This window comes from Phyllostomus discolor, chromosome 1 (assembly GCF_004126475.2).
Source record: "Phyllostomus discolor isolate MPI-MPIP mPhyDis1 chromosome 1, mPhyDis1.pri.v3, whole genome shotgun sequence".
Classification (NCBI taxonomy): domain Eukaryota; kingdom Metazoa; phylum Chordata; class Mammalia; order Chiroptera; family Phyllostomidae; genus Phyllostomus; species Phyllostomus discolor.
Window position 1 is genome coordinate 147,208,817 of NC_040903.2, and position 27,872 is coordinate 147,236,688.

The 27,872-nt window shown below is 36.3% G+C and overlaps 1 protein-coding gene and 1 pseudogene across 1 annotated transcript; one reads left to right on the forward strand and one right to left on the reverse strand.

Annotated features, from left to right (window-relative positions):
- Positions 1-7,515: 7,515 nt before the first annotated feature.
- On the forward strand, positions 7,516-11,830 carry LOC114490365 (annotated as a pseudogene).
- Positions 11,831-13,911: 2,081 nt separating this feature from the next.
- Positions 13,912-14,853, reverse strand: LOC114490333 (olfactory receptor 4F6-like). The gene has a single exon (XM_028504313.1). The coding sequence runs from the start codon at positions 14,848-14,850 to the stop codon at positions 13,912-13,914; it is 939 nt and encodes a 312-aa protein (XP_028360114.1). The 5' UTR covers positions 14,851-14,853.
- Between the last annotated feature and the right edge of the window lie 13,019 nt (positions 14,854-27,872).

A 27,872-nucleotide genomic window follows, 5' to 3' on the forward strand; every position in this document is an offset into this window, starting at 1 on the left:
AGGCTGCAAATCAGTTTAAATTTAACAAAATCCCAGTTTGGATTAAGACACGGCTTCTCAAGTTTGGTATTATTGACACCTGAGGCCATAAAATCTTTTGTTGTGGGGAGTTTTCCTGTGTACTTCAGATTGTTTAACAGCAATCCTGACTTCCACTTACTAGGTGCCAGTAGAATCTCCTCAGTTGTAACAATCAAAACTATCCCAACATTTTACCTGTCATCTAAAGGGCAGATTTGTCCCATCTGAGACACACTGGATTAAAGGAATTAACCTTCACTATCAGGAGTGTCCAACCTGTGGTCCATGAACCGTGTGCAGCTCAGGATGGCTATGAATGCAACCCAACACAAAATCATTAATTTACTTTAAACATTATGGGATTATTTTGTGATTACATGTCACAATGTATTTAATGTGTGGCCCAAGACAACTCTTCCTTTTCCAGTGTGGCCCAGAGACCCCAAAGGTTGGATACCCCTGATAGTGAGGTGGATAAACCATCTTTTGGGGAAGCACATATAACTTAAAATTTATTATGCAAATAATCTTTTATTCATTACTTTTATTGTTGTTCAAGTACAGTTGTCTCCATTTTTCCTACCATACCCCCGACTCCAGCCATCCCCACTTCCCATCCTTGATCCTACCCCTCTTTGGTTTTGTACATGTGTCCTTCATACAAATTCTTGAAAACCCTTCCCCTTTTTCCCCCCATTATCCCCTCCCACCTCCCCTCTGGTTACTGTCAGTTTGTTCTTACTTTCTCTATCTCTGGTTATATTTTGCTCATTTCTTTGTTTTGTTGATTAGGTTCCACTTATAGGTGAGGTCATATGGCATTTGTCTTTTGCCACCTCATTTATTTTGCTTAGCATAATGCTCTCCAGATCCATCTATCCTGTTGAGAAGAGCGGGAGCTCCTTCTTTCTTTCTACTGTGTAGTATTCTATCGTGTAAATGTACCATAATGTTTTTTTGTTTGTTTGTTTTGTTTTTGAAATCTTTTTTCTCTTTTTTTATTTTAATAATTGTTGAAGTACAGTTTTCTGTCTTTTAATCCCATTCCAGCCCATCCACCCAACCCTCCCCACCCCCTCCCCCTAGTTTTTGTCCATGTGTTCTTTAAATTTGTTCCTGAAAACCCTACCCATTCTCCCCTGAAATTCCTTCTTCTCTCCCCTCTGGTCACTGTCAGCCTGTCCTCTATTTCAGTGTCTTTGGTTATATTTTGCTTGTTTCTTTGTTTTGTTGTTTAGATTCCTGTTAAAGGTGAGATCATATGGTATTTGTCTTTCACTGCCTGTCTTGTTTTGCTTAGCATAATGCTTTCCAGCTCCATCCATGCTGTTGCAAAGGGTAGGAGCTCCTTCTTTCTTTCTGCTGCATAGAATTCCATTGTGTAAATGTACCATAGTTTTTTGATCCATTCATTTACTGATGGGCATCTAGGTTGCTTCCAGCACCTAGCTATTGTAAATTGTGCTGCTATGAACGTCGGGGTGCAAAGGTTCTTTTATATTGGTGTTTTAGTGTTCTTAGGATATAGTCCTAGCAGTGGAATTGCTGGGTCAAAAGGCAGATCCATTTTTAGTTTACTGAGGAAATTCCATACTGTTTTCCATAGTGATTGTACCAGTCTGCCATCCCACCAGCAGTGCAATAGGGTCCCCCTTTCTCCACAACCTCTCCAACACTTGTTTGTTGCTTTGTTTATGATGGCCATTCTGACTGTGTGAAGTGGTATCTCATTGTGGTTTTAATTTGCATCTCTCTGATAGATACTGATATTGAACATTGTTTCATGTGTCTTTGGATCTTCTGTATGTCCTCCTTGGAGAAGTGTCTGTTCAAGTCCTTTGCCCATTTTTTAATTGGGTTGCTTGTCTTCTTAGAGTGGAGTCGTGTAAGTTCTTTATATATTTTGAAGATTAAATCCTTATCTGAGGTATCATTGGCAAATATGTTTTCCCATACAATTGGTTCTCTTTTTATTTTGATACTGTTTTCTTTAGCTGTGTGGAAGCTTTTTATTTTGATGAGATACCATTTGTTTATTCTTTCTTTTATGTCCCTTGCTCTAGGGGACATGTCAGTAAAAAAGTTTCTTTGTGAAATATCTGAGATTTTCCTACCTACGTTCTCCTCTAGGACTTTAATGGTGTCACAGTTTATATTTAAGTCCTTTATCCACCTTGCATTTATTTTTGTACAAGGTGTAAGCTGGTGCTCTAATTTCATTTTTTTGCATGTGGCTGTCCAGTTCTCCCAACACCATTTGTTGAAGAGGCTATTTTTACTCCATTTTATGTTGCTGCCTCCTTTCTCAAATATCAATTGACTGTAGAGACTTGGGTTTATTTCTGGGCTCTCTCTTCTGTTCCATTGGTCCATGTGCCTGTTTTTATGCCAGTACCAGGCTGTTTTGATTACAGTGACCCTGTAGTATAGTTTAGTGTCAGGTATTGTGACCCCTCCTACTTTACTCTTCTTTCTCAAAATTTCAGCAGCTATCCGGGGTCGTTTATGGTTCCATATAAATGTCTGAAGTATTTGTTCTATGTCTGTGAAATAAGCCATTGGTACTTTAATAGGTATTGCATTGAATGTGTAAATTGCTTTGGGTAGTATGGACATTTTGATGATATTATTCTTCCACTGCATGAACATGGTATATGTTTCCCTTTGTTTGTGTCTTCCTTGATTTCTTTCTTCCGTGTTATGTAGTTTTCTGAATATAGGTCTTTTACCTCTTTGGTTAGGTTTATTCCCAGGTATTTTATTTTCCGTTTTGCTATTTCAAATGGGATTTTTTTTCTTGATTTCTGCTTCTGCTGTTTCCTTGTTGGTGTACAGAAATGCCTTTGATTTCTGAACATTGACTTTGTATCCCGCTGTTTGTCAACTTCATTTATTAGGTCAAGGATTTTTTTGGTGGAGTCTATAGGATTTTCTATGTACACTATCATGTCATCTGCAAACAGTGAGTTTTGTTTCCTCCTTTCTGATTTGGTTGCCTTTTATTTCTTTTTCTTGTCTGATTTCTGTGGCTAAAACTTTCAGTACTATATTGAATAGAAGTGGTGAAAGTGGACAGCCTTGTCTTGTTCCTGATCTTAGTGGAAAAGATTTTAATTTTTGCCCATTGAGTATGATGTTGGCTGTAGGTCTCTCAGATATGGCCTTTATTATGTTGAGGAATGCTCCCTCTATTTCCACTTTGCTGAGTGTTTTTATCATAAATGGGTGCTGTACCTTATCAAATGCTTTTTCTGAATCTATTGATATGATCATGGGGTTTTTGTCTTTGCTTTTGTTTATGTGATGTATTACATTTACTGATTTGCAAATATTTTACCATCCTCGCATCTCTGGAATGAATCCTGTTTGGTCATGGTGTATGATCTTTTTAATGTGTTGTTGGATGCTGTTTGCCAGTATTTTGTTGAGGATTTTAGCATCTATGTTCATCAGCGATATTGGCCTGAAGTTTTCTTTCTTTCTTGTGTCTTTATCTGGTTTTGGGATTAGGATGATGTTGGCCTCATAAAAAGAGTTTGGGAGTCTTCCTCATTTTGGATTTTTTGGAGTAGTCTGTGAAGGGCTTAGCTCTTCCTTAAATGCTTTGTGGAATTCTCCTGTGAAACCATCTGGTCCAGGGCTTTTGTGTGTTAGAAGTTTTTTTATTACTCCTTCAATTTCTTTTGCTGGTATTAGTTTGTTCAGGCTTTCTGTTTCTTTTTCATTCAGTTTTGGAAGATTATATTTTTCTAGAAATTTGTGCATTTCACCTCAGTTTTCAAATTTCTTGGCATATAATTCTTTGTAGTAATTTCGTACAATCCTTTGTATTTCTGTGCTGTCAGTTGTACTCTCTCCTCTTTCATTTCTGATTGTGTTTACTTGGGTCCTCTCTCTTTTTTCCTTGATGAGCCTGCTTAAAGGCTTGTCCACTTTGTTTATCTTTTCAAAGACCCAGTTCCTGGATTCATTGATCCTTAGCATTGTGTTTTTAGTCTCTGTGTCATTTAATCCTGCTCTGATCTTGGTTATTTCCTTTCTTCTGCTTGCTCTGGGCTGTCTTTGTTCTTGTTCCTCGAATTCTTGTAGACGTAGGGTTAGGTTGTTTGTTTGAAATGTTTCTAACTTTTTTAGGTATGCCTGTATCACTATGAACTTCCCTCTCAGGACTGCCTTTGCTGTGTCCCATAAATTTTGGGTTGTTGTGAGTTCATTTTCATTTGTTTCCGGAAACCTTTTGATTTCTTCCCTAATTTCATTCTTGGCCCATTCATTGTTTAATAGCATGCTATTCAATCTCCATGATTTTGAGTGTTTTGGGGTTTTTTTCCTTGTGGTTGGTTCCTACTTTCAGTCCTTTGTGGTCAGAGAAAATGCTTGGTATGATTTCAATTTTCTTGAAATTTCTGAGGCTTGTTTTGTGTCCTATCATGTGGCCTCTCTTTGAAAATATTCGATGTACATTTGAAAAGAATGTGTATTTAGCCTCTTTGGGATGGAGGGCTCTTTATATATCAGTTAAATCCATTTCATCTAGGGCATTGTTCAATGCCACAATATCTTTGTTGATATTTTGTTTGGAAGATCTGTCCATTTTTTATAGTGGGGTGTTAAAATCCCCCACAATAATTGTGTTGCTGTCAATATCTTTGTTGAAGTCCTCTAAGATTTTCTTTATGTATTTGTGTGCTCCTATGTTGGGTGCATATATGTTTACAATATTTATGTCTTCTTGGTGGATTCTTCCCTTGAGTATTGTGAAGTGAAGACCCCTTCTGGGTCTCTCTTTATGGCCTTTTTTTGGAAGTCTATTTTGTCTGATATGAGTTTTGCTATCCCAGCTTTTTTTTCCTATCCATTTGCTTGAAAAATTTGTTTCCAGCCTTTCACTTTTAGCCTGTGCAGGTCTTTTATCCTGAGGTGGGTCTGTTGTAGGCAGCATATGTGTGGATCATGTTTTCTTATCCAATCAGCTATTCTGTCTTTTGATTGGAGCATTTAATCCATTTATATTTAAGGTTATTATTGATAGCTACATATTCATTTCCTTTTATGTATGTGTGTTCCTCTCTCCCCCTCTTTTCCTTTCTTTCCTGAAAGCCGTCCCTTTAGCATCTGTTCCAGAGCTGGTTTTGTGGAGGTGTATTCTTTTAGACTTCTTTTGTTTGGGAAGCTTCTTATTTGGCCTTCTATCTTGATTGAGAGCCTTGCTGGGTAAAGTAGCCTTGGTTGCAGACCTCTGGTTCTCATTACTTGGAATATTTCTTGCCATTCTTATTTGGCTTGGAGTGTTTCCACTGAGAAGTCAGCTGTTAGCCTTATTGGGGCTCCCTTGTATGTTACTTCCTGTTTTTCCCTTGCTGCCTTTAATATTCTCTCTTTGTCTTGAAATTTTGCCATTTAATTATGATGTGTCTTGAGGTGGGCCTCTATGGGTTCCTCTTGATTGGGACTCTCTGTGTTTCCTGGATTTGTGTGACTTTTTCTCTCATCAAATTAAGGAAGTTTTCCATCATTACTTTTTCAAATAGGTTTTCTATTCCTTGCTCTTCTTCTCCTTCTGGCATTCCTATTATATGGATATTATTGTTTCATATTGTCTTGCATTTCTCTTAATCCCTCTTCATTCTTTCTGAGCCTCTTTTCCTTTTCTCACTTTTTCTGGGTGTTCGTTTCTACTCTGTCCTCCAATTCACTAATCTGGTCTTCTGCTTCATCAATCCTAGTTTTCATTCCCTCTATTGTGTTCTTCAGTTCAGAAATTGCATTCTTCATTTCCTCTTGGCCCTTGTTGATAGTTTCTATTTCCTTTTTCATGTTGATATAGTATGCAGTGAGATCGTTGTAGCTTCCCTGTAGTTTCTGGTAGCTCATTGTGAGTTCATTGAGCTTCCTGATAACCCCTGTTTTGAACTCAGTATCTGATAGATGAGTTGCCTCTATTTCATTTAGCATTCTTTCTGATGCTTCCTCCTTTCCCTTCATTTGGAGATTGTTTCTTTGTTTTCTCATTGTTCATGAGACTCTTCTTGTTAGCCTCTGTTTCTTAAATTGATCTGTTCTGCTTCCCTGTGATTATGGTGTGAACTTCTGTGGTAGAATACCTGTGAGATTCAGTCAGTGGTGCAGTCTCCTTTGTGTATCCTGGTGTTCATAGCTTCCCCCTACTCTTTTTTGTGATCAGTTGGAGGAGTAAGGCAAAATGGTTTAAGACAGCAAGACAGTATTCTATGATAGTTACAGTAGCAGCCAGTAGAGAAGAGATGGGATATCCTTTGGCTACTTATAGTGTTAACCGTGATCTTCCACCCTACTAGCCACATTTTAGAAAGGATGGAAAGAAGATAAGACTCTTATTGGGGATGAAAAGATTGTTAGTTGGATCTAGAAAGCTGTGAGGCTGTGGGAGGTCACATTCTGAGGTAGGGTGTGAATAAAGATTAGTAAATAGGAGTAGTGTGTAAAAGAATAGAGACAACCTCCACAATAACATAGTTCAGGAAATTGCGAAGTGGGCTGAGATCAGGGAGGGGTGTTGAGTAGTAGTTACAATTGTATGAACTAGGTCTTATTTACAGTAATATTAAAGCAACAATCACATGGCAGAATCTATGAGATCTAGATAACAAGAATAAGGAGTATAGAACCTTGAGAGGTGTACTAATGGAATACACATGAAGGATAGTAAATTATCAACATACTGTGACTGAGATAACAGGGGGAATCTATCAAATGACAGTATAACCAGTCAAGCAAAGAAGATTATGCAGAAGGAAGAATACCAAAATACTATTAAAACAAAAAATGTCAGAAAAGTGAGAAAAAGATAATACAAATTTACAGTAACTTGCAAGCTCAAAAAAAGGGGGGTGAAAGCAGAAGATGTAATGCAGGAGAGATAAATTTGGAGTGGAAGGGATAATACTAGGATGAAAGGAAGAGAACCATAAGGAACTGAGGAATATAAAAATACTAAGAATTAAAAAATAAAAATTCACTTAAAAAACAAGATAAAATCAAACAATCAAACAACAATAGCCAAAAAAAAAAAAAAAAAAGTCTCTTGTTGGTTTCTAACTGGCCAGACCAGTTTTTCTGGTCTTCCTGGCTTCAGAAGGCTGAGGAGCATTTGGAGTGCTTATCACTCTTCCCAGTCAAAACTCAGTCTCTCAGGTACTGTCCCCAGGGCCAGCAGGACGCTCTCCCCAGAGCCAATCTGTCGTCCCCTGCAGGACCCTGTATGTGGGTGCAGGTGCTCCGGAGCACACTCTCTAGAGCTCACTGCTGTGGTTTCCCAGGCTCTGGGGCCCAGCAGAGCTCCTGCATCTTTTCTAGGTTCACAATGCAAGCTCCGGGGATGGCAAGGAGACACACCCTTTCCCCAAATTTCACTGCAGCGGGCTCTATGTTCTCAGGAAGCACTTGCATCTTTTCTGGATTCACAGAGCAAGCTCCGAGGATAGCGAAGGGGTGCATAATTCCACCAATTTCCCAATGCGGGCTCCGGGAACCCCCAAAGTGCCACTTCCCTTATGGGTTCACAGCGCAAGAGTCAGAGATCCCGAAGGGACTCCCGCTCCCCTGAGTTCACCACTACAGGCTCCAGAAACCCGCGAACCCCCTCACCCTTTCCTTGTTCATGGTTTCGAGGTCTGAATTTTCCACAGATCCACACTCCCACCAGGCTGGGGGCGTGGGTGCACGTCCAGCCCACCTCTGGTCATTCAGGCTGGGGGCACTCACCCCTCACAGGGCTATGCGAGGGTGCCTGCAACCCCGGTGTGAGTGTCTCCCAGCCCAACTCCCCTCTCCCTGCCTTCAAGAAACAAGGCCTCCCCTGGTGCTGCTCAACCCCCATTGTCCAGGGAGGGAGCAGTGACTCCCCTCTCCTGGTTGCCCTGAGGCAGACCTGGGAGCACTGGGCCTGGGGGCTACAACCCCCCTGGTCTCTGCGCTGATCCCTGGGTCCCTGTGGTCCTGAAGCTGTCTCCTTGCCGTCTGGTTTTTCAATGTCTGCTATAATTTTTGATGTCCTGCTTTCATAAAGGTTTCGCTAACCCAGACCCTTTGTTCTGTTCCTCCACCGAATCCATGAGTTTCTCTCCCCAGCACAGAGCTACCATAGTTTTTTGATCCATTCATTTATTGATGGGCACTTAGGTTGCTTCCAGCACTTGGCTATTGTAAATTGTGCTGCTATGAACGTTGAGGTGCATAGGTTCTTTTGAATTGGTGTTTCAGGGTTCTTAAGGTATAATCCCAGCAGTAGAATTGCCAGGTCAAAAGGCAGTTCCATTTTTATTTTTCTGAGGAAGTTTCATACTGTTTTCCACAATGGCTGCACCAGCCTGCATTCCCATCAAAAGTGCACTAGGGTTCCCTTCTCTCCACACCCTCTCCAATACTTGTTGTTTGCTGATTTGTTTCTGATGACCATTCTCACTGGTGTGAAGTAGTATCTCTTGTGGTTTTAATTTGTATCTCTCTGATGGCTAATGATGCTAGAACAAGGGACATAAAGGAAAGAATAAACAAATAGGATCTCATGAAAATAAAAAGCGGCTGCATGGCTAAAGAAAACAGCATTAAAATGAAAAGAGAATCAAGTGGATGGGAAAACATATTTGCCAATGACACCTGAGACAAGGGTTTGATCTCCAAAATATATAAAGAACTCACACACTCCACTCCAGGAAGACAAACAACCCAATTAAAAAATGGGCAAAAGACCTGAACAGACACTTCTCCAAGAAGGGCATACTGAGTGAGAGCCCATAGACATATGAAAAGAAAATTAATTCTTAAGAAGAATTTTATTATTTTTTCTTGATTCATAGAAATATTTTTTCTCAACCAAATTAAACTCTTCCCAAAACCAATATTCTTTTCTAACTCTAAGAAGTCCTGTTAACTGTGTTACTTTCAGCATTTACCTTTTGTTGGCTTAGTTTTTCCATCAGTAAAATGACTATGATTGTTATTGTGGTTATGAAACAGTGATAAAAAGTGTTTCTCATAAAAAGTGTTTCTCATATAAATTTAAAAAGAAACTATATAGCTGTTTCCAACTTTGATACAAGGCTATTAACATCACTCATCAAGAACTTTGTAAGAGTTTTTGGAGATCATTGATCTATTGAGGCAAAGTCATTAAGATTGAGATATTTGTAAAAAAAAAAAGAGGAAGAAGAAGCAGAAGAAGAAAAAAGAGTGGGGAGGAAGGAGAGTGGAGAGGTAAAAGTGAAGGTTAGAGGGAGGAGAAGGAAAAAATGAAAAGGAGAAAACAACTAGGAAAAAGAAAAAAGTTAAAAAAGAGAGAGAAAGAAATATATAGATCTATTTCCCAGCTTAATAAGATTGTTAGATTTTTTAAAATAATTTAAATAATAAAAAATAAGTCATTTAAAGACAAAATTTCTCTGACTGTGATAAGAACTCTAATTATCTTGTATATGTGATTCACTCTGCTATCACGAAAGAAAGTCACCTGACAAAGATTGTGTGGGAGAGCAAATATTTGAAAAGCCATGGCTTCTCAGGCTAAGGCATACGAGACTGAATGAAAGAAGCTTCCTATGGACATGTTGGAAAGGGAGGGATTTTCCTAACTCTAAAAATGTGTAGCCAGAGCCTCAGGGTCCAAGGACCTTCTCATTTGTAAAACAAAAATTCTTTTTCTCAAGTAACTTGATGCAGTTTCTCTCCCAGAGTTAATCACAGATTTTTGGATCATTTTAGTAATTGCAGAGATTTCCAGATTTTAGTTTCTCAGAAGCTATCTTGTTTTGGTCCTAGATCACATCTGGCATAAAGGCTTTCAAACACATCTCAGAGTTCAATATTGAAGACTAAACTTTAGGATTCACTGTGGCTGCGGTATACCTCGGGCTCTGAGTAATTTCTTACAGGTTACAAAGCTTTGAGTTTCATGAACAGAGAAAATTTCTTCCATGTGCTCATAATCTATCCTTTCTTTATTCTTTCACTAATTGTTAACCATCTTCTCTTGGATTTATCTGCCCTTCTACTTAGTTAGCTATGTTTGTTTGTGAAAACATTTTGTCACTTTGGCAAGACTAGTATTAATATCACTTCTTCAACTGACTGATTTATTTATTCATTAATGAAAAATCACTAACCTTCAATAATGTGCTAAATATGATTTTGGTTTTTCAAATTTATATATAGAAACTATTTTTCTTACCATACACCCCCTACACAAAATGTCATTTAAAAAAATGTTCTTTTATCTCAGGTCCACAGTATTTGATTATAATTCTTGATTCAAAACATGCTCTCACCATTTTTCCATTAGCATTTATGCTCCTTTGTCTATTTATGAATAAATTTATACCTATGAAAACATGACCAAATGCAAATCCTAAATGATTGATAATAACATACAACTGCTTATGTGTCCATCCTCATGCTGCCCCTCGGCCTTCCCACATGTGAGGTTGCTTACATCTTACAGCTTCTCTTTTTGTACATAACCTTATTATTTATACAAGTTCCTACAAAGTATACTGGTATTTTTCTATTGCTTTATAAAAATTATGCCAAGTGGATCCACTTTGAACTTTTTCCCCTTATTATATAAAACCTTAGGAAAATCTATATCATTATATACAGTTTTACTTTATTTGTCATACTTCTCAGTGATATTACATTGTCCTTTTTATGGGCATTATTATAAATTTCTCCTTACATACATATGCAAGGGTTTATCTTGGATATTTAAATCAAATGAAATTGCTGAGCCATAAAATGTATGAATGTCAAACTTTACAATATAAGGCCAAACTTTTCCCAACATGATTGTACCAATAAACACTTCCATCAGCAATATATAAGAAATCCTCTTGATTTACATACTGTTTGCTCAAAAATCTAATTTCATGTTTTTTCTTCAGGTGAATTTAGAACAAACTGGACTAAGTGGAAGAAGTTAACCAGTCTGTGGTGTCCAAATATATTATTCTTGGGCTTTGTAATTCATGGAAGCTCCAAGCTTTTCTTCTAGTGATATTTTCTTCACTTTATTTGATCACCATTTTAGGTAACAGCATCATTATGCTCCTAATTATCACTAATATTCATCTCTGCTCCCCTATGTACTTCCTGTTAGCCAATCTCTCATTAATTGATTTCTGCCTTTCCTCAGTCACTACCCCTATAATGATCACAGACTTCCTCAAGGAAAACAAGACCATCTCCTTTGGGGGCTGAATGTGTCAGATTTTCTTCAGACATTTCTTTAGAGGGAGTGAGATGGTGCTGCTTCTGTCAATGGCCTACAACCATTATGCAGCCATCTGCAAACCACTTCATTACTCCAACATCATGAACAAAGGAATGTATATTGCATTAGTGATGACATCATGAATCATTGGCTTTGTGCATTCAATAAGCCAACTAGCTATGATTATGAAGCTCCCTTTCTGTGGACACAAAGAATTGGATAGTCTTTTCTGTTATATTCTATTCACAATAAAACTAGCCTGCATGGATGCCTATATTCTAGAAATGTTGATAAATGTGGACAGCGGGGTACTGGCAACCATCTACTTCATACAGGTGCCAATAGCTTACTCTTATATTCTGTTTACTGTCTGCCTTCTCTCTAAGGATGGGGCATCCAAGGTTTTCTCCACCTACACTACCCATTACACAGTGGCCACTCAGCATCACCTGGGTGGAAAACTTTCTTGCTGTATTTTATAAGGTCATCACACCTCTCCTACATCCAGTCATTTACACTTTAAGAATCCAAGAGATTAAGAATGTCATTAAGAGACTACAATATTAGCATATGGATTTCTGTGGGTATTTCAGGGACTTACATTACCAGAATATCCACTGTAAGCTCTCTAAATTAACCACACCTGACTTGTTACTTGGTACTAGGAAGCATTCATCAATTCACATATAAAAATCATATGTATCTCCAAATGTAAGTTTTGTATCAATTCTGATATAGTCAGTAATCATTTATTAATCATTGAATGCAAAATGATTTGGGAAATTTGGCCAGCCTTTGTAACTATGATTGTTGTTATTTCAATGAACTATTTTCCTCTTAATTATGAGTCACATATCCCTGCTTCTTTGCATGTTTCATGATTATTTTATGAATTTCAGACATTGTATATAAAAGATTATATAGCTCTGATTTCTATATTTCTTCAGAAACATTTTACTCTTTCCTTTATGAGGTATAAAATGTTAAGGTGTAATCACCCCTATTCAATCAAGCACTGAGTGTATTTGAATCTGGATTGTAGTTTTTATATGATGAAGTACCCTTCTCATTTTTGCTTGCTCCTTGGATATATTTCCTCCAGGGTTTGATTATGATTCTAGCAGATTTCTTTCTCTTCACTCTGAAAGATTTCAGGTGATTTAGTTTTGCCATCCAGAATTTTCATTATTGTTTTTCAAATACAATTGTCTCCATTTTCACCCCACCACAACCCCCCTCCCCACCCATCCCCACCTCCCACCATCAAACCCACCCCCTTTGGCTTTGTCCATGTATCCTTCATACGTGTTCTTGATGACCCCCCCCCATTATCCACTATTATCTCTCTCCCTCCTCCTCTCTGCTTACTGTCAGATTGTTCTTTATTTCAATGTCTCTTATTGTATTTTGTTTGCTTGTTTTGTTGATTAGGTTAACCCTCCAGAATCTTTGAGTTTAGAACTTTAGTCTTCTGTTTCCTTTAAAAGTGAAATATGACAAATTCCTTAAACAGGGCTCTGGCTTTGTATTTGTTCTTTTAATTTAATGTATCTCAGTACAAATTATAAATATTAAGCAACAAAATAATCATGGGCAGGAAAATTATAAAATATTACTGGTTATACAATACAGAAAGAATTTTGGATCACAGATACTCAGAACATGGAGTCTTTTCATCCTTTCATAGTTTAGCAGCAAATTTGGCTCAGGTTATGAAAGTAAAATAGAAGTTAAATTAGTTTCACAATTTCTACAGATTACACACACATATACACACATACTTGGACCTATGTCTTGAGCAATAAAATAGTTGTACAAATTACCAGAGAAAAATTATATGCAAACAATTTGGGCAGAGTAGTTGTTGGATAATAATAATAATATGAGCCATGAAAAGATTGGATCAACATCTATTTGATGTTTAAAGAATTTCCATTAATTGATTGAGTCATAGACATTAAGTGGTAATTTCAAAAACTGAGAAATAAGCAACATTTATATAAATGTCCCTGCCTGTGGCCAACCAGAGATGGCTTGATTCCAATGGAATCAAGAAAGGCAAGGATGAGATTAGTAGCCACAGATCAAATATGTAAAACATTATCTCTGAGGCTCTCCCTTTTGTTTTCCCTCCTAATTTATGTCAATTTCCCTTCATTACATTTACTTATTTATGTTATATTTATTTCACTTCCCTTACTCTGTTCTTTTTTCCAGTTTTTAAAACTTTTCTGACACATTTTTGTGTTTCAGAAAAAAATATAAATTTGAATATTCATATTCTGGATTTAAATCAGAGGAGAGTTGTACATTTCATAGTTCCCTCAAAAGTTTGAGTATATTAGTTCTAAGTTAATTTACCTAAATCTAGGCAGCCTGATGTCTGAGATCATACTTTCAGCAGATTCTAAGTCTATAATCTATGCTTTTCAGCAACTTCTCATACACATTTTCTGGGGCTATAATTCAGTTGCCAAATAACTAGTTTAAAACAGAGATGATTCAATGTAATTTCATATTAAATTATCTATTCTGAATATTATTAATGGTGTCTTTAGAAAAAAACAAATTTTGTATAATTATTTAAGCATTTGCATTACTTGAAGTGGCTTGAAATTTACAAAGTAAGTTGTACCCTTGAGAGTTATTCAAGATATCTTTCTCAAATGAAGGAGTTGAATAATCAGTCTCTTCATTGCCACCTTCATATCTTTGTTTCTCAATGTATAGATAATGGGATTCAGAATGGGTGTAATCAAAAAGTCCAAGATGGCAAGAAACTTATCCACTGACACTGTGGGAAATGGCCATATGTAAACAAAGATACATGGTCCAAAGAACAAAACCACCACAGTGATGTGAGCTGAGAGAGTAGAAAGAGCCTTAGACAAACCATCTGAAGAGCGTTTCCATATAGTGACCAGGATGTAGATATAGGAGATAATCAACAAGAAAAAGGTGCCCATGGAAATGAACCCACTGTTGGCAGTAATCACGAATCCCATTCTGTAGGTGTCTGTGCAAGCAAGTTTGATAAACCAAGGAAGGTCACAGTAAAAGCTATCTATCTCATTAGGACCACAAAAAGGCAAATGAACAACAAAAGCTAACTGGGCCACTGAGTGAATGAGGCCTATAACCCAAGCACCAAAAAGAAGCAAAATGCACATTTGTAGGTTCATGACAGCCAGGTAGTGGAGAGGCTTACATATGGCCACATATCGGTCTAAGGCCATGGCCATGAGCAGCACCATCTCAGATCCTCCCAGGACATGAAGGCCAAACATCTGGACAACACATCCCTGGAAGGATATGATTCTGTACCCAGTGTACAAGTCAGATATCATCTTAGGAATTGTTAAAGTAGAAAGACAGAAATCAATAAATGAAAGGTTGGCCAAAAAAAAGTACATGGGAGAATGTAAATTACTGTTGAAAGTCACTATAAACACAACAAGGAGGTTTCCTAAAACAATTGTTACATAAAACACTGTAGAAATGGCCAGGAGGAAATGCTGCACTGTTCTATAGGTAGAAAGTCCGAGGAACACAAACTGAGACACTTCAGAGTAATTTTCTTTATTCATTGACTTTGTGTTACCTGAAAGGAACAAATGAAAATAATTACAAAGGAATACATCACTACTATTGAAAAAAGCAATTGTTACTGGGTTTTAAATACTGATATTAAAGAGAAATCTTCAGTCCTGATTACAAAGTCCTTTGAAAATTCATACAGTAGTTTATTCATTAAACAAATATTCATTGAGTAGCTACCAGGAAGTTTTCCTAGGTATTTACACTGTGCCCCATTCTGAAATAAAACAAACACCCTGTCTTGGTGTAGTCTGTAGTCTACTTGTGAAGCTGGCATTTAATAACTAATTGTCTAACTAGATGATTATAATGGTAACAACTTATTTGAAAAGAAAAGAACAAAGAGCTATGCAAACCCCATCTCCGCCCCTGCCAGTCTGGATGAATATTTCTTCTTTAACTCCTTGGTTGTCAGACTTCCATACAGTTTGATTTTCTGGCAGTTCTGGTTATTTTTTGGTTTTGAATTTCTCGTTGTCCTTCTTTTCCTTGTGCAAGAAGGCAAAGTGTATCTACCTATACCTCCATCTTGGCCATAAGTCCTGTTTTTACGTTTTGACCACATAATGTGTGGAAAATAAATGATTCATACTTTGAAATGTAGCATGTAGTCTCAACACAATCACAATTGTAAATATAAACAAGAAATAACACAATAAAAGGAAATTACCAATCATTTTCTCTAAGTAAAAAATACTGAAATAAATGAGTGATTTCGTTGCTTCTTCTTTTTTTATTTTCTAAAACTCAGTATGTCTTAATTTAATATCAATGAACTTCAGTTGATAGAGTTCAATTGATGAAAAAGAAGTAATATTGTAATCAAATAGGAATATAGATGATTTATTCCAACATATGTTAGTGTACTATCTCAAAAATTGGGAGTTTGATTGAAAGGAAAATGAAAAATACAGAAACAAGTAACTGGCGATTGGAAAAATGCAAATGACAAACTCATCTAAAGATATTCAACCTCACCAATCAACAAGAAAATGCCATTTTTAAAAACAGCTGGTTTTTTCCTAACCAACTGACAAGATAAAAGAGAAATGAAAGAGAAAGAGGTAAAAATTAACTCCATTGTGTTCAAGAATTCTTATGATAAAAATTTTATGCATAACTGATAATAAGAATTAGCAATATTTATTAGAATTTAAAATGTTTGAATCTAAATAATAAGAGGTCCAGAGGCCTCTAACACTGAACAAATGGTTAAATAAGTATTATAAATAATGAAAATATAAATTAATATAGAATTTTTAATCAAATTATAGTGCAATATATCATCAACCATTATGTAGTTATTAAAAACAATAGTATAGCTTAGCCAGGTGGCTCGGTTGTTTGAAGCATTGTCCCATACACCAAAAAAGTTGTAGGTTCAATCCCAGGTCAGGGCATATACCTAGGTTGCAAATTTGATCCCGATTGAAGTTCATACAGAAAGTAATTAATTAATGTTTCTCTCTCACATTGATGTTTCTCTCTCTTCCTTCCTCTCTCTCTAAAATCAATGAAGAAAAAAAAACAATGGTATAAATCTACATAACAGAGACCCAAAGTGAAAAATATTACTTTGGTATGACTCAACAACATGATTCTGTGTATATACACATTAAAATATCTTAACAAAGGCTTAACTTTTAAGAATTATTAATATAGTAAAATGTGATTGATTATATGTTACTTTAACTTCCTAAAATCCTTATTTCTGTATTTTACATGTATTTTATAAGTAATCAACATTTGTTAATTAATAATAACAATCTTTCAAAATGTGAAAATTTGAGATGTACAGCATGTTAAATGAATGTAACACAAATGAACACATGAAATGAAATTTTACTGGCAGGTTAATTCTTCTCATCAAAAATCAAAACCATTAGTGTAGCAAAAATTTTCATCAAGGGATCCACCTTGAGGTACAACTTTTATATTTACATACAGTTTTAAATATCTATTAAAGTACCAATGGCATATTTCACAGATAGAGAACAAACACTTCAAAAATTTATGTGGAATCATAAATGACACTGAGTAGCTGTAGCAATTTTGAGAAAGAAGAACAAAGTAGGAGGAATCAAATTTATTGAATTTATTGCAGTGACATTAGTTAACAAAATTATGTAGGTTTCAGGTGTACAATTCTGTAATGCATCATGTGTATATTGCATTGTGTGTTCACTTCACCAAGTCGACTTTGTTTCCATCACCATTTATCCCTCCTTTACCCTCTTCTACCTCCTACAACCCCCCTTTTCCTCTGGTACTCACCATACTGTTGTCTGTGTGTATGGGCGGGGGTTGGCTTAATAATTTCACTTTTCTCACCCAGCCCTTCAACCCTCCTCTCCTCTGACAGTTGTCAGTCTGTTCTCTGTATCTATGAGTCTGTTTCTATTTTGTGTTAGTTCATCAGATTCCATATCAGTGAAATCATACAGTACTTTTTATTTCTCTGACTGGCTTATTTCACTTAGCATAATGCTCTCCAGTTATGTCCATGTGTCACAAAAGGTAAGACTTCCTTCTTTTTTATGGCTGAGTAGTATTCCATCATGTAAATGTACCACAGTTTTTTTATCCACTCATCTACTGATGGACACTTGGGCTGCTTTCAAATCTTGGCTATTATAAATAACACTGAGATGAACATAGGGGTGTATATATTCTTTCATGTTAGTGTTTCAGGTTTCCCTGGATATATTTCTAGAAGTGGAATCACTAGGTCATTAGGCAGTTTTACTTTAAATTTTTGAGGAATCATCATACTGTTTTCCACAGTGGCTGCACTGATCTGTTTTCCAATCTACAGTGCATGAAGGTTCCCCTTTCTCCACATCCTCACCAGCACTTGTTGTTTGTAGATTTATTAATGGTAACATTCTGACAGTGAGATGGTATCTCATTGTGGTTTTAATTTGCCTTTCTCTGATGACTAGTGACATTGAGCACCTTTTTGTATGTTTATTGGTCATCTTTATGTTCTCTTTGGAGAAGTGTCTATTCAGGTCCTTTGCCCCTTTTTGTAAATTGGATTGGGTTTGGGTTTTTTTGTTTTGTTTTTTGTTTTTTCTTTTGGTGTTGAGTTGTATAAGTTCTTTATAAATTTTGGAAATTTACCCCTTACCATATGTATCATTGGTGAATATGTTCTTTCATTTAGTGGTTGTCTCTTCATTTTGTTGATGGTTTCCTTTGCTGTACAAAACCTTTTTAGTTTGATGTAGTCCAATTTTTTTGTGTGTGTGTGTGTGTGACAGCATGGATGTACCTGGAGAGTATTATGCTAAGTGAAATAAGACAGTCAGAGAAAGATAAATACCATGTGATTTCACTTGTATATAAACTCTAATGAACAAAATAAACTAACAAACAAATTAGGAACAGACTTATAGATACATAAAATAGACTGGCAGCTGTCAAAGGATGGAGTTGTGGGTCTGGGTTAAAATGGTGAAGGGATTAAGCAAAAAAAAAAACACACACACACACACACACAGACAAGAGTACAGTGATTGTCCGAGGGAAAGGAAGATGTGCAGAGGTGACAGAGGGTAATGGGAGAATAAATGGTGGAGGAAAGAGACTTGACTTTGGATGGTGAGTGCACAAGGCAGGATGCAGATGATGTGTTATAAAGTTGTACACTTGAAAACTGTATGGTTTTATGAGCCAACAAATTCAGTTTAAAAAAATTGCTTTAAGAATTAGGCAGGGTGAATTAATCCCTCACAACCTCCCTTTCACTTTATCATAAGCCAATACAGTTTCTCCAACAAGTTTAGGGAGATGCAATTAATAAAAACAAATTCATACAAGTGACTTCATCTAGCCCCATTTCCCACAGAGTAGCATTGCAGAAGCAAGTTAGAAAAGATACAAAGACCTAATAAGTGTGCAGTCCTGTTGGAATCCATGTGCTAAGAAGGCTGACAGGGTCTACTGTCTAAATTTATGTCATCAAGAGGGTGGAATACATAGGCAGCGAGGCTGGTTCCTGACCATCCCTCCAGGCACCCTATACCTAGTTGAGTTCTGCTTTGTTATTTATCGGTTAAATATTTGTTTAAATATTTATGTCTCAATTATTTCTTAGGAAGCACACTACATTATGTTTCAGATTCCTCCACAATTTTAATTCATATTTTTGTTCATTAATATCTGAATCCTACCAGTTCAGGGAATTTCCCAGACCTTACAATCTAAAGCACTCCTCACTGCAGTTCAGAGCCACATTATTTGTTACCTAGAGTATTACTGGTAACATACAAGTGATGCCATTGTGTTATTCCTCAGTCATCATTAATGTCCTAAGTACTTTCCTTCATCTTTTAAACTGTCTCTAACCTGAACTGTGAGTTTATTTTCCATGTCTTCCTATTCATATATATAATTATCTCAATGCATACTTCTCTTGTAAATTATTTGTATTGTTGGCTATTTCCACATATGAAAATTGTTTCTCTTCAGTCAAAAATGAAATTGTCAAAAAGTAAATAAAAATAGTCACTATTTTACAGTGTTCATTATTTTTTCTACTAATCTTGATTAGTTCAAAGTGATCAAAAGATTTATGAAGTTATACGCAACCTTTTGTCTTTCACATCTTAAATGAGTCTTCCCTTTGTTATTACTCCTTTATCTTTTTAATACAGGTTAAAAATAATTGAAACAAAAATACTTTTCAACTTTGCATACCCCCAGATTTCTGAAACTAATTTTGGCATGCTTATATTAATTGCTATTTGTGACTGCTAACCACTTGAAAGTGTCTTGGAAAATTATTTTTTAATGTTGGTTTACATATTTATTTTAAATCCCCTACTCCAAAAACTTTGAAGTCATTGCCAAATGTATTCTTAAGGATTTTTATCTGATGACTTTATTTGAATACCACTAAACTCTATGATCTATTCAATACCCAAATATATCGTTCATGATGTTGAAGAAATATTACAAATATAAAATAAGCATTTATCAACATGTCTAATGTCTTTCCAATGCAAAAAATCAATAAATTCTATAATTTTCTATCTGAAAATTCTATAGTAAATGTGCATATTGAATTTTTATGGTTTTGACCAGAGGAAACAAAGTTTCTGCTCATTCCTCTTATTAATTCTATGAGAACAAAAAGGAATAAAGCACAATATTACAAAGATCATAGTGCAATCTTGGCAGTAAGGAAGAAGAATCACAGAAAGCTTCTCTTATTTCTGTGCTTTCCATAGTCCCCTACTGATTCTGTTCTCTATGGCCCTGACTGTGTCCAACAAGATTCTGTGATCCACCTTCTTCAAACCAATCCTTCTCTGAAAGTGTAGATACTTCTCTAATAATTTTAAAGATTTTTAAAATTTACTTTTAGAGAGGGAGGGGAGGGAGAAAGAGAAAGAGAGAGAGAGAGAAACATGAATGTGCGGTTGCTGGGGGCCATGGCCTGCAACCCAGGCATGTGCCCTAACTGGGAATTGAACCTGCGACACTTTGGTTCACAGCCCACACTCAATCCACTGAGCTACGCCAGCCAGGGCCACTTCTCTAATAATTTTGAATCCACTGATTTGTGAACTTCAAATAACTTTCTCTATACCTGAATAATAAAGCTTCTAAGGCTCTGAAGTGTGATTACCTCATCTAAAAAGTATATTTCTATTAAGTGAGATTCATGCCCATAAGACATTTTTCTTTTCTTAGGAGTGTTCACTAAACCTGAAATGGTAGAATATTACCCCACTTTACTCCTTCCCCATTCCTATGCATGAGAATCTACTAGAATGAATACCAGAATACCTCTAGATTTTCCTGTAGTTTCAAGAACAATATAATATCAAACCTAGAGTATGAAATTCAGTGCTCTACAAAATACCCTTGAATAAATATAAACAACCAACAAACTTAATCTAACTAGAAAGTATGGGACATGGAAGGAAATAAACAGATCTAGCCTTAATGAGTACCATGTAGATGCAGTTCAAAATAGTCCATCTAAGAGTCAACTGTTCAAGTCATTCTCATCCCTGTTGGAATACGCTGTGATCCAGCCACAAAAAAAATCAGGGCATAAACTGGACATATAGAACAATCCATGTAGCTAACTCCCAACTTTAGTTTTATCTATTCACTTACCTGACCAAACAAAAGAAGAAGAAAAAGGATATTAGAAAGTAGTATCTTCCAATATGCTTGTATCATTTTTTAAATCTTTCCATTTTGATGCTCTGTGCTTATTTTGGGATGTGACTAGAGTAAGAGCTGCTTCAGCCCGAACATCATTTCTCAGTGATCACCTAATACTTTGGTGTTCTAACAGTTCTCAACAATTCATCTTGGGAATTCAGCACTGGAATCCCCATGGCCTAAAGATAGATGGAATATTAAAAGTTTGGTACAGAGTAAAATTAAAAGACAACAAAAAATATTTGTGCAACCAAACACATCTGAGGAATCCTTTAAAGGAGAATAACTATACCAAGGCAATAGAATATCTATGTTACATTTAAAACTAGTATCAGTGAACAGGGAATAATTATAATAAGAATAAATAAGAAAGCTATAATAAGAATTTCTTTTAAACACATACTATCAACTGAAATATGCAAACATGAGTGTTGTTATTGAATTTGCTATTAATCATTTCCTGTTTACTAAGTATTATGCCAAGTTCTTCATGAGGCCTAATCTGGGGAGCTTAAAAATAGCTGAGAAATGTTGTAAATTAATTGCTTAAAAATCTCAGGGGCACAGAGAGGATACCAAGTTAAATGTGATTTTTTAAATATATTTTATCCAAAGCAAATGACAAAAGAAGTAATTAATAACAGAAAATAGTCCCTTAAATGATGCAAAGATATCTAAAAATATAATTAATTAAATTGTGACAGATGAAAGAACAGAGTATACATAAATCAGCTTTCATTATTTTGGTTAGGGAATGAGCTTTCTGTCACTGGAAGAATTAATACAAAAATGAATATTGATAGTAGTCACTTTGGCAGGTATGAAGTGATATCTCATTGCCAAATCAACAAACAACAAGTGTTGTGGAAAAACAACAAGGATGTGGAAAAAGGGGAACCCTCCTGCACTGCTGATGAGAATGCACACTGGTGCAGCCACTGTAGGAAACAGTATGGAGTTTTCTCAAAAAATTAAAAATGAAAGTCCTTTGACCAAATGATCCCACTTCTGGGAACATATCCTAAGAATCCTGAAACACCAATACAAAATAATATATGCACTCTTATATTCATTGCAATGTTACTTACAATAGCCAAAATTTGGGAGCAGCCCAAGTGCCCATCAGTAAATGAGTGGATAAAAAAGCTGTGGTACATTTACACAATGGAATATTATGCAGCCATAAAAAGTAAGGAAATATTACCTTTTGTGACAGCATGGATGGATCTAGAGATTATGCTAAGTGAGATAAGTTAGTTGGTGAAAGATAAATACCATATGTTATCGCTTACATGTGGAATCTAATGAATAAAGTAAATTGACAAACAAAATGAAAAAAGAAGCATGGACACTTGGAAGACTGACAGCTGTCAGAGGGGAAGGGGTTAGGGGGACTAGATGAAAGAAGGTTAAGGGGTTAGCCAAAGAACATGTATGCATGACCCACAGACACAAACAGTGTGGTGATGGCTGGAGAAAAGAGGGCACAGGATGGCGGTGAACAAAGGGGGGAAAGGAACACCTATTATAGTGACAACAATAAAAATATTGGGTTGTTAAAATCCCCTACTATGACTGTATTAGTATCAGTCTGTCCCTTTATATCCACCAAGATTTACTTTACATATTTAGATGCTGCTATGTTAGGCACATAGGGTCGTATATAAGGGTTGTATACATAGGGTTGTTACAAAGGTTGTATACTTTTGTTGGAATGCTCATTTTATTATTATGTGGTGTTCTTTGTCTCTTATTATAGCCTCTGTTTTAAAGTCTGTTTTGCCACATATAAGTTTTGCTACCCCAGCTTATTTTTATTCTCATTTGCATGAAATATTTTCCCATGCCTTTACTTTTAGACTGTGTGTGCCTTTAATTATGAAATGGGTCTCTTGTACACAGCATATATATGGGTCTTATTTTTCTTATCCATTCAGCTACCTTATGACTTTTTTATTAGGGTATTGAAGCTATTTACATTTAAAGTGACTATTGATAGACACATATTTAATGCCATGTTATTGTTTATGACTGTTCTTCCGTTTTTCTTCCTCTTTTTTATTGTTGTTCAAGTACAGTTGTCTCCATTTCCTTCTTAAATGAGACCTTTAACAATACATGTAAATAGGTTTGGTGGTAATGAATTTCTCTTTTTTAATCATTTTTTTATTGTTGTCCAAATATAGTTGTCTCCATTTTCCCACCATCACTTTCCCCCACCCCACCCACCTTTACCTCCTACCCTCAATCCTACCACCATTTGGCTTTGTCCATGGGTCCTTTATACATGTTTCTTGACTACTCTTTCCCCCTTTATCTTCTTTCTGCCTACCCCCCAGTTACTGTCAGTTTGTTCTTTATTTCATTGTCTCTGGTTATATTTTGCTTGCTGGCTTGTTTTGTTGATTGGGTTCCACTTATGAATGAGATCATATGGTATTTGCCTTTTGCCACCTGGCTTACTTCACTTAGCATAATACTCTCTAGTTCTATCCATGCTGTCACAAAGGTTGAGCTCCTTCTTTCTTTCTGCTGCATAGTATTTCATTGTGTAAATGTATCACAGTTTTTTTTTGTTTTATTTTGTTTTGTTTTTATTGTTTGTCAAGTATAGTTGTCTCCATTTTCACCTCACCTCAGCCCCCTACCCAAGTGATCCCCACCTCCCACCCTTGAACCGACCCACTTTGGCTTTGTCCACGTGTCCTTTATATATGATCCTTGATGGCCCTTCCTCTATTACCCCCTATTATCTCTCTCCCCCCTTCCCTCCAGTACTGTAAGTTTGTTCTTTATTTCAATGTCTCTGGTTGTATTTTGCTTGCTTGTTTGTTTTCTTGATTAAGTTTCACTTATAGTGAAATCATATGGTATTTACCTTTCACCACCTGGCTTATTTCACTTAGCATAATGCTCTCCAGTTCCATCCATGCTGTCGAGAAGAGCAGGAGCTCCTTCTTTCTCTCTGCTGCATAGGATTCCATTATGTAAATGTGCCACAGTGTTCTGATCCATTCATTTACTGATGAACACTTAGGTCACTTCCAGCTCCTGGCTATTGTGAATTGTGCTGCTATGAACATTGGGGTGCATAGGTTCTTTTGAATTGCTGTTTCAGAGTTCTTAGGGTATAATCCCAACAGTGGTATTGCTAAATCAAGAAGCAGTTCTATTTTTATTTTTCTGAGGAAGTTCCATACTGTTTACCACAGTGTCTTCAGCAGTCCTCATTTCCACCAACAGTGCACTAGGATTTCCTTTCTCCACAACCTTCCCAGCACTTATCGCTTATTGATTTTTTTTTATGATGGCCCTTCTAACAGGTGTGAAGAGGTATCTTACTGTGGTTTTATTTTGCATCTCTGTGATGACTAGTGATGCTGAGCATCCTTTTATATGTCTCTAGGCCCTCTGTATGTCTTCCAGGAGAAGTGTCTGTTAGGTCCTTTAGCCATTTTTTACCTGGAGTGTTTGTCTTCCTGGAGTGGAGTCATGATGCGGACACCAGCAAGCAGTGTCCTCAGCATTGTGGATGAGATGAGACAAATTCATATGGGCTACTGAATCCCTGTGGAGGAAAAGGGACAGCACAGCCACTCTCTCAAGGGGAGAGTGGACAACTTTTGCCTTGACAAGTTTTTATTGCTTTTCTGGGCACATTACATTGAGAATGGTCCTCATTTACTATGCACAGGTTCACTTTAGTTGGTTATCTTTTACAGAAAACAAAGGAGAGGGTGTTGCTAATCACATCACAGAAGAAGGATGTTTGCAAATGCAAAGGGAAAAGTGGTTGAACTGGTTACACACATCCTTGGGAGGTTTTGATTTTAGGAAGTTACTCTAAAGATATGCAGTAAATGTTTGCTGCTTCAATTCAGGGTGAGGGGGTTTTAGCAAAAAGCAAGTCTCAAAGCAGCCTAGGTGCAATGTAGGCCTGAATCCCCACAGAAGAGCCTATCCGTCGGTGTGGGTCCTGTGTACTGGACCTCACCTTCCACTGGCATTTCCGAGTGGGAGCTAGGTACACACCACGCAAAATGGTCTCCTATAGAGTCATGTGAGTTCTTCATATGATTTGGAGATTAAATCCTTGTCCAAGATATCATTGGCAAATATATTTTCCCATACCGTTTGTTCCCTTTTCATTTTGCTGATGTTTTCTTTAGCCATGCATAAGCTTTTTATTTTGATAAATTTGTTTATTTTTCCTTTATGTTTCTAACTCTAGGGGATGTATCAATGAAAATATTGCTTCATGGAATATATGAGATTTTCCTGCCTATGTTCTCCTCTAGGACTTTTATGATATCACAACTTATATTTAAGTCTTTTATCCATCTTGAGTTTATTTTGTTTATGGTGTAAGTTGGTGGTCAAGTTTCTTTTTTTTTTTTTTTTTTTTTTTTTGCGTGTAGCTGTCCAGATCTCCCAACACCATTTGTTGAAGAGGCTATTTTTACTCCATTTTATGCTTCTGTCTCCTTTGTCGACTACTAATTGACCATAGAGACTTGGGTTTATTTCTGGGCTCTCTAATCTATTCCATTGATCTGTGTGTGTTCTCATGCCAGTACCAAGCTGTTTTGACTACAGTGGTCTTGTAATATAGTTTAATGTCAGGTATTGTGATCCCTCCTACTTCATTCTTCTTTGTTAAAATTGCTATGGCTATTCAGGCTCACTTATGACTCCATATAAATTTTTGAAGTGCTTGTTCTATATCTGTGAAATATGTCATTGTTATTTTAATAAGGATTGCTTTGAATTTTTTATAAATTCCTTTGGATAATATAGACATTTTGATTATGTTAATTTTTTCAGTACATGAACATGGTATATGTTTCCATATATTTGTATCTTCCTTAATTTCTTTCTTTAGTGTTGTGTAGTTTTCTCTTTTTTATGTTTGAACAATTCTTTTCTATTTTATTTTACTTTTTTATTGTTGTTCAAGTACAGTTATCTGCATTTCCCTCCACCACTGCCACCTACCCCAGCCATCCCACTTCCTATCCTTGATCCTACCCCCCTTTGGTTTTGTTCATGTGTCCTTTATAAATGTTCCTGAAAACTCATCCTCCCTTTTCCCCATTATCCCCTCCCACCTCCCCTCTGGTTACTGTCAGTTCTTAATTTCAGTGTCTCTGGTTATAATTTGCTTGTTTGTGGTTTTTTGTTGAACAGGTTCCACTTATAGGTGAGATCATATGGTGTTTGTCTCACTACCTGACTTATTTCATTTACCATAATACTGTCTAGATCCATCCATGCAGTTGTGAAGGGTAGGAGTTCCTTCTCTCTTTCTGCTGTATAATATCCCATTGTGTAAATGTACCAGAGTTTTTTTATCAATTCATTTAGTGATGGGCACTTAATGCTGTTTCCAGCACTCAGCTATTGTAAATAACACTACTATGGACATAGAAGTACATAAGTTACTTTGAATTGGTGATTTGGGATTCTTAGGCTATATTCCCAGCAGCAGAATCACTGGGTCAAAAGGCAGTTCCTTTTATAGTTGTTTGAGAAAATTCCATACTCTTTTCCACAATGCCTGCACTAGTCTGCATTACCACCAACTTATATTATACAGTAGAATAAACCCCAAATGGATAAAAGACTTAAATATAAGTCATGACACCATAGAAGTCATAGAGGCAAATGTAGGTAGGAAAATTACAGATACTCCACATAGCAATATTTTTGCTGTTATCTCCTAAAGCAAGGGAAATAAAAGGGAAAGTAAAGAAATTGGACTAAATCTAGTTAAAAAGACTCTGCACAGTTAAAGAAGCCATCATCAAAATGAAAAGGAAATCAACCATATGGAAACATATTTGCCAATGGTACATTGGACAAGGGTTTGATCTCCAAAATATATAAAGAACTCAGTAACTCAATACCAGAAAGACAAATAATCCAATTTAAAAATTGGACAAAGGACCTGAATAGACACTTATCCAAGGAGGACATACCAATGGCCCAGAGACATATGAAAAGATGCACAACATCACTAGCCATCAGAAAGATGCAAATTAAAACCACGAGGAAATTTCTTTAACACTATCAATATTTTAGATAAATACAGGCCAAAATTTTTTACACTCTTCTCTGCCTCTCTATTATTCTAAAAATGAATAACTTTCAATATTAATTGTTTTGTGTATTCTCCAAAAAAGGCATAGAAATAACAGCTGTTTCAAAGGAGAATAATCACCCAGGAACTGTGTTTAGATGCCCTGTTTTCCTTGAATATGGTGTCCTGGTCAGGCAAATGATTCCCCCAAGAGTTTATACATCTGTGTTTGATAGTCCTGAATAAATACAAGGCCAAAAGTAGTGAGGTATGTTCAATTTACTTGAGGATTTCTACATTTGAATCAAAAACTTTATTGACATTATGCACAACTTTTTTATGTACTTGTTTCTACTGCTCTATAAATAAAAGCTGCTCAGTTAAAAGAAATTAGTGCCTATGTTATTTTGCCCTGTGGTTCTCTAGAAACCTTTCTAATGAGAGCTTTAGCTTTCTCTGTATAAACAAATCAATAGCATTATTTTCTAATGCTTTGTTATTCACCTAGGTGGAAATTTCTCCTTCTCCTTTTCATTCTTTTTATTCATATCCTCACCTAAAGATATTTTGTCATTCCTTTTAGAGAGAGGGGAGGGGAGGGAAGAAGGGAGAGAAAGAAACATTGATGTAAGTGAAATATGGATTGGTTGCTTCCCACCCCATACCCAGACTTTGGATCAAACCCGCAACCCAGGTATGTGTCCTGAGCAGAATCTAACCTGCAAAATTTCAGCTACTAGATGCCATTCG

Coding starts and splice junctions, on each gene's coding strand:
- LOC114490333 (XM_028504313.1), bottom strand. CDS start 14,850: ATGAATAAAGAAAATTACTCTGAAGTGTCTCAGTTTGTGTTCCTCGGA.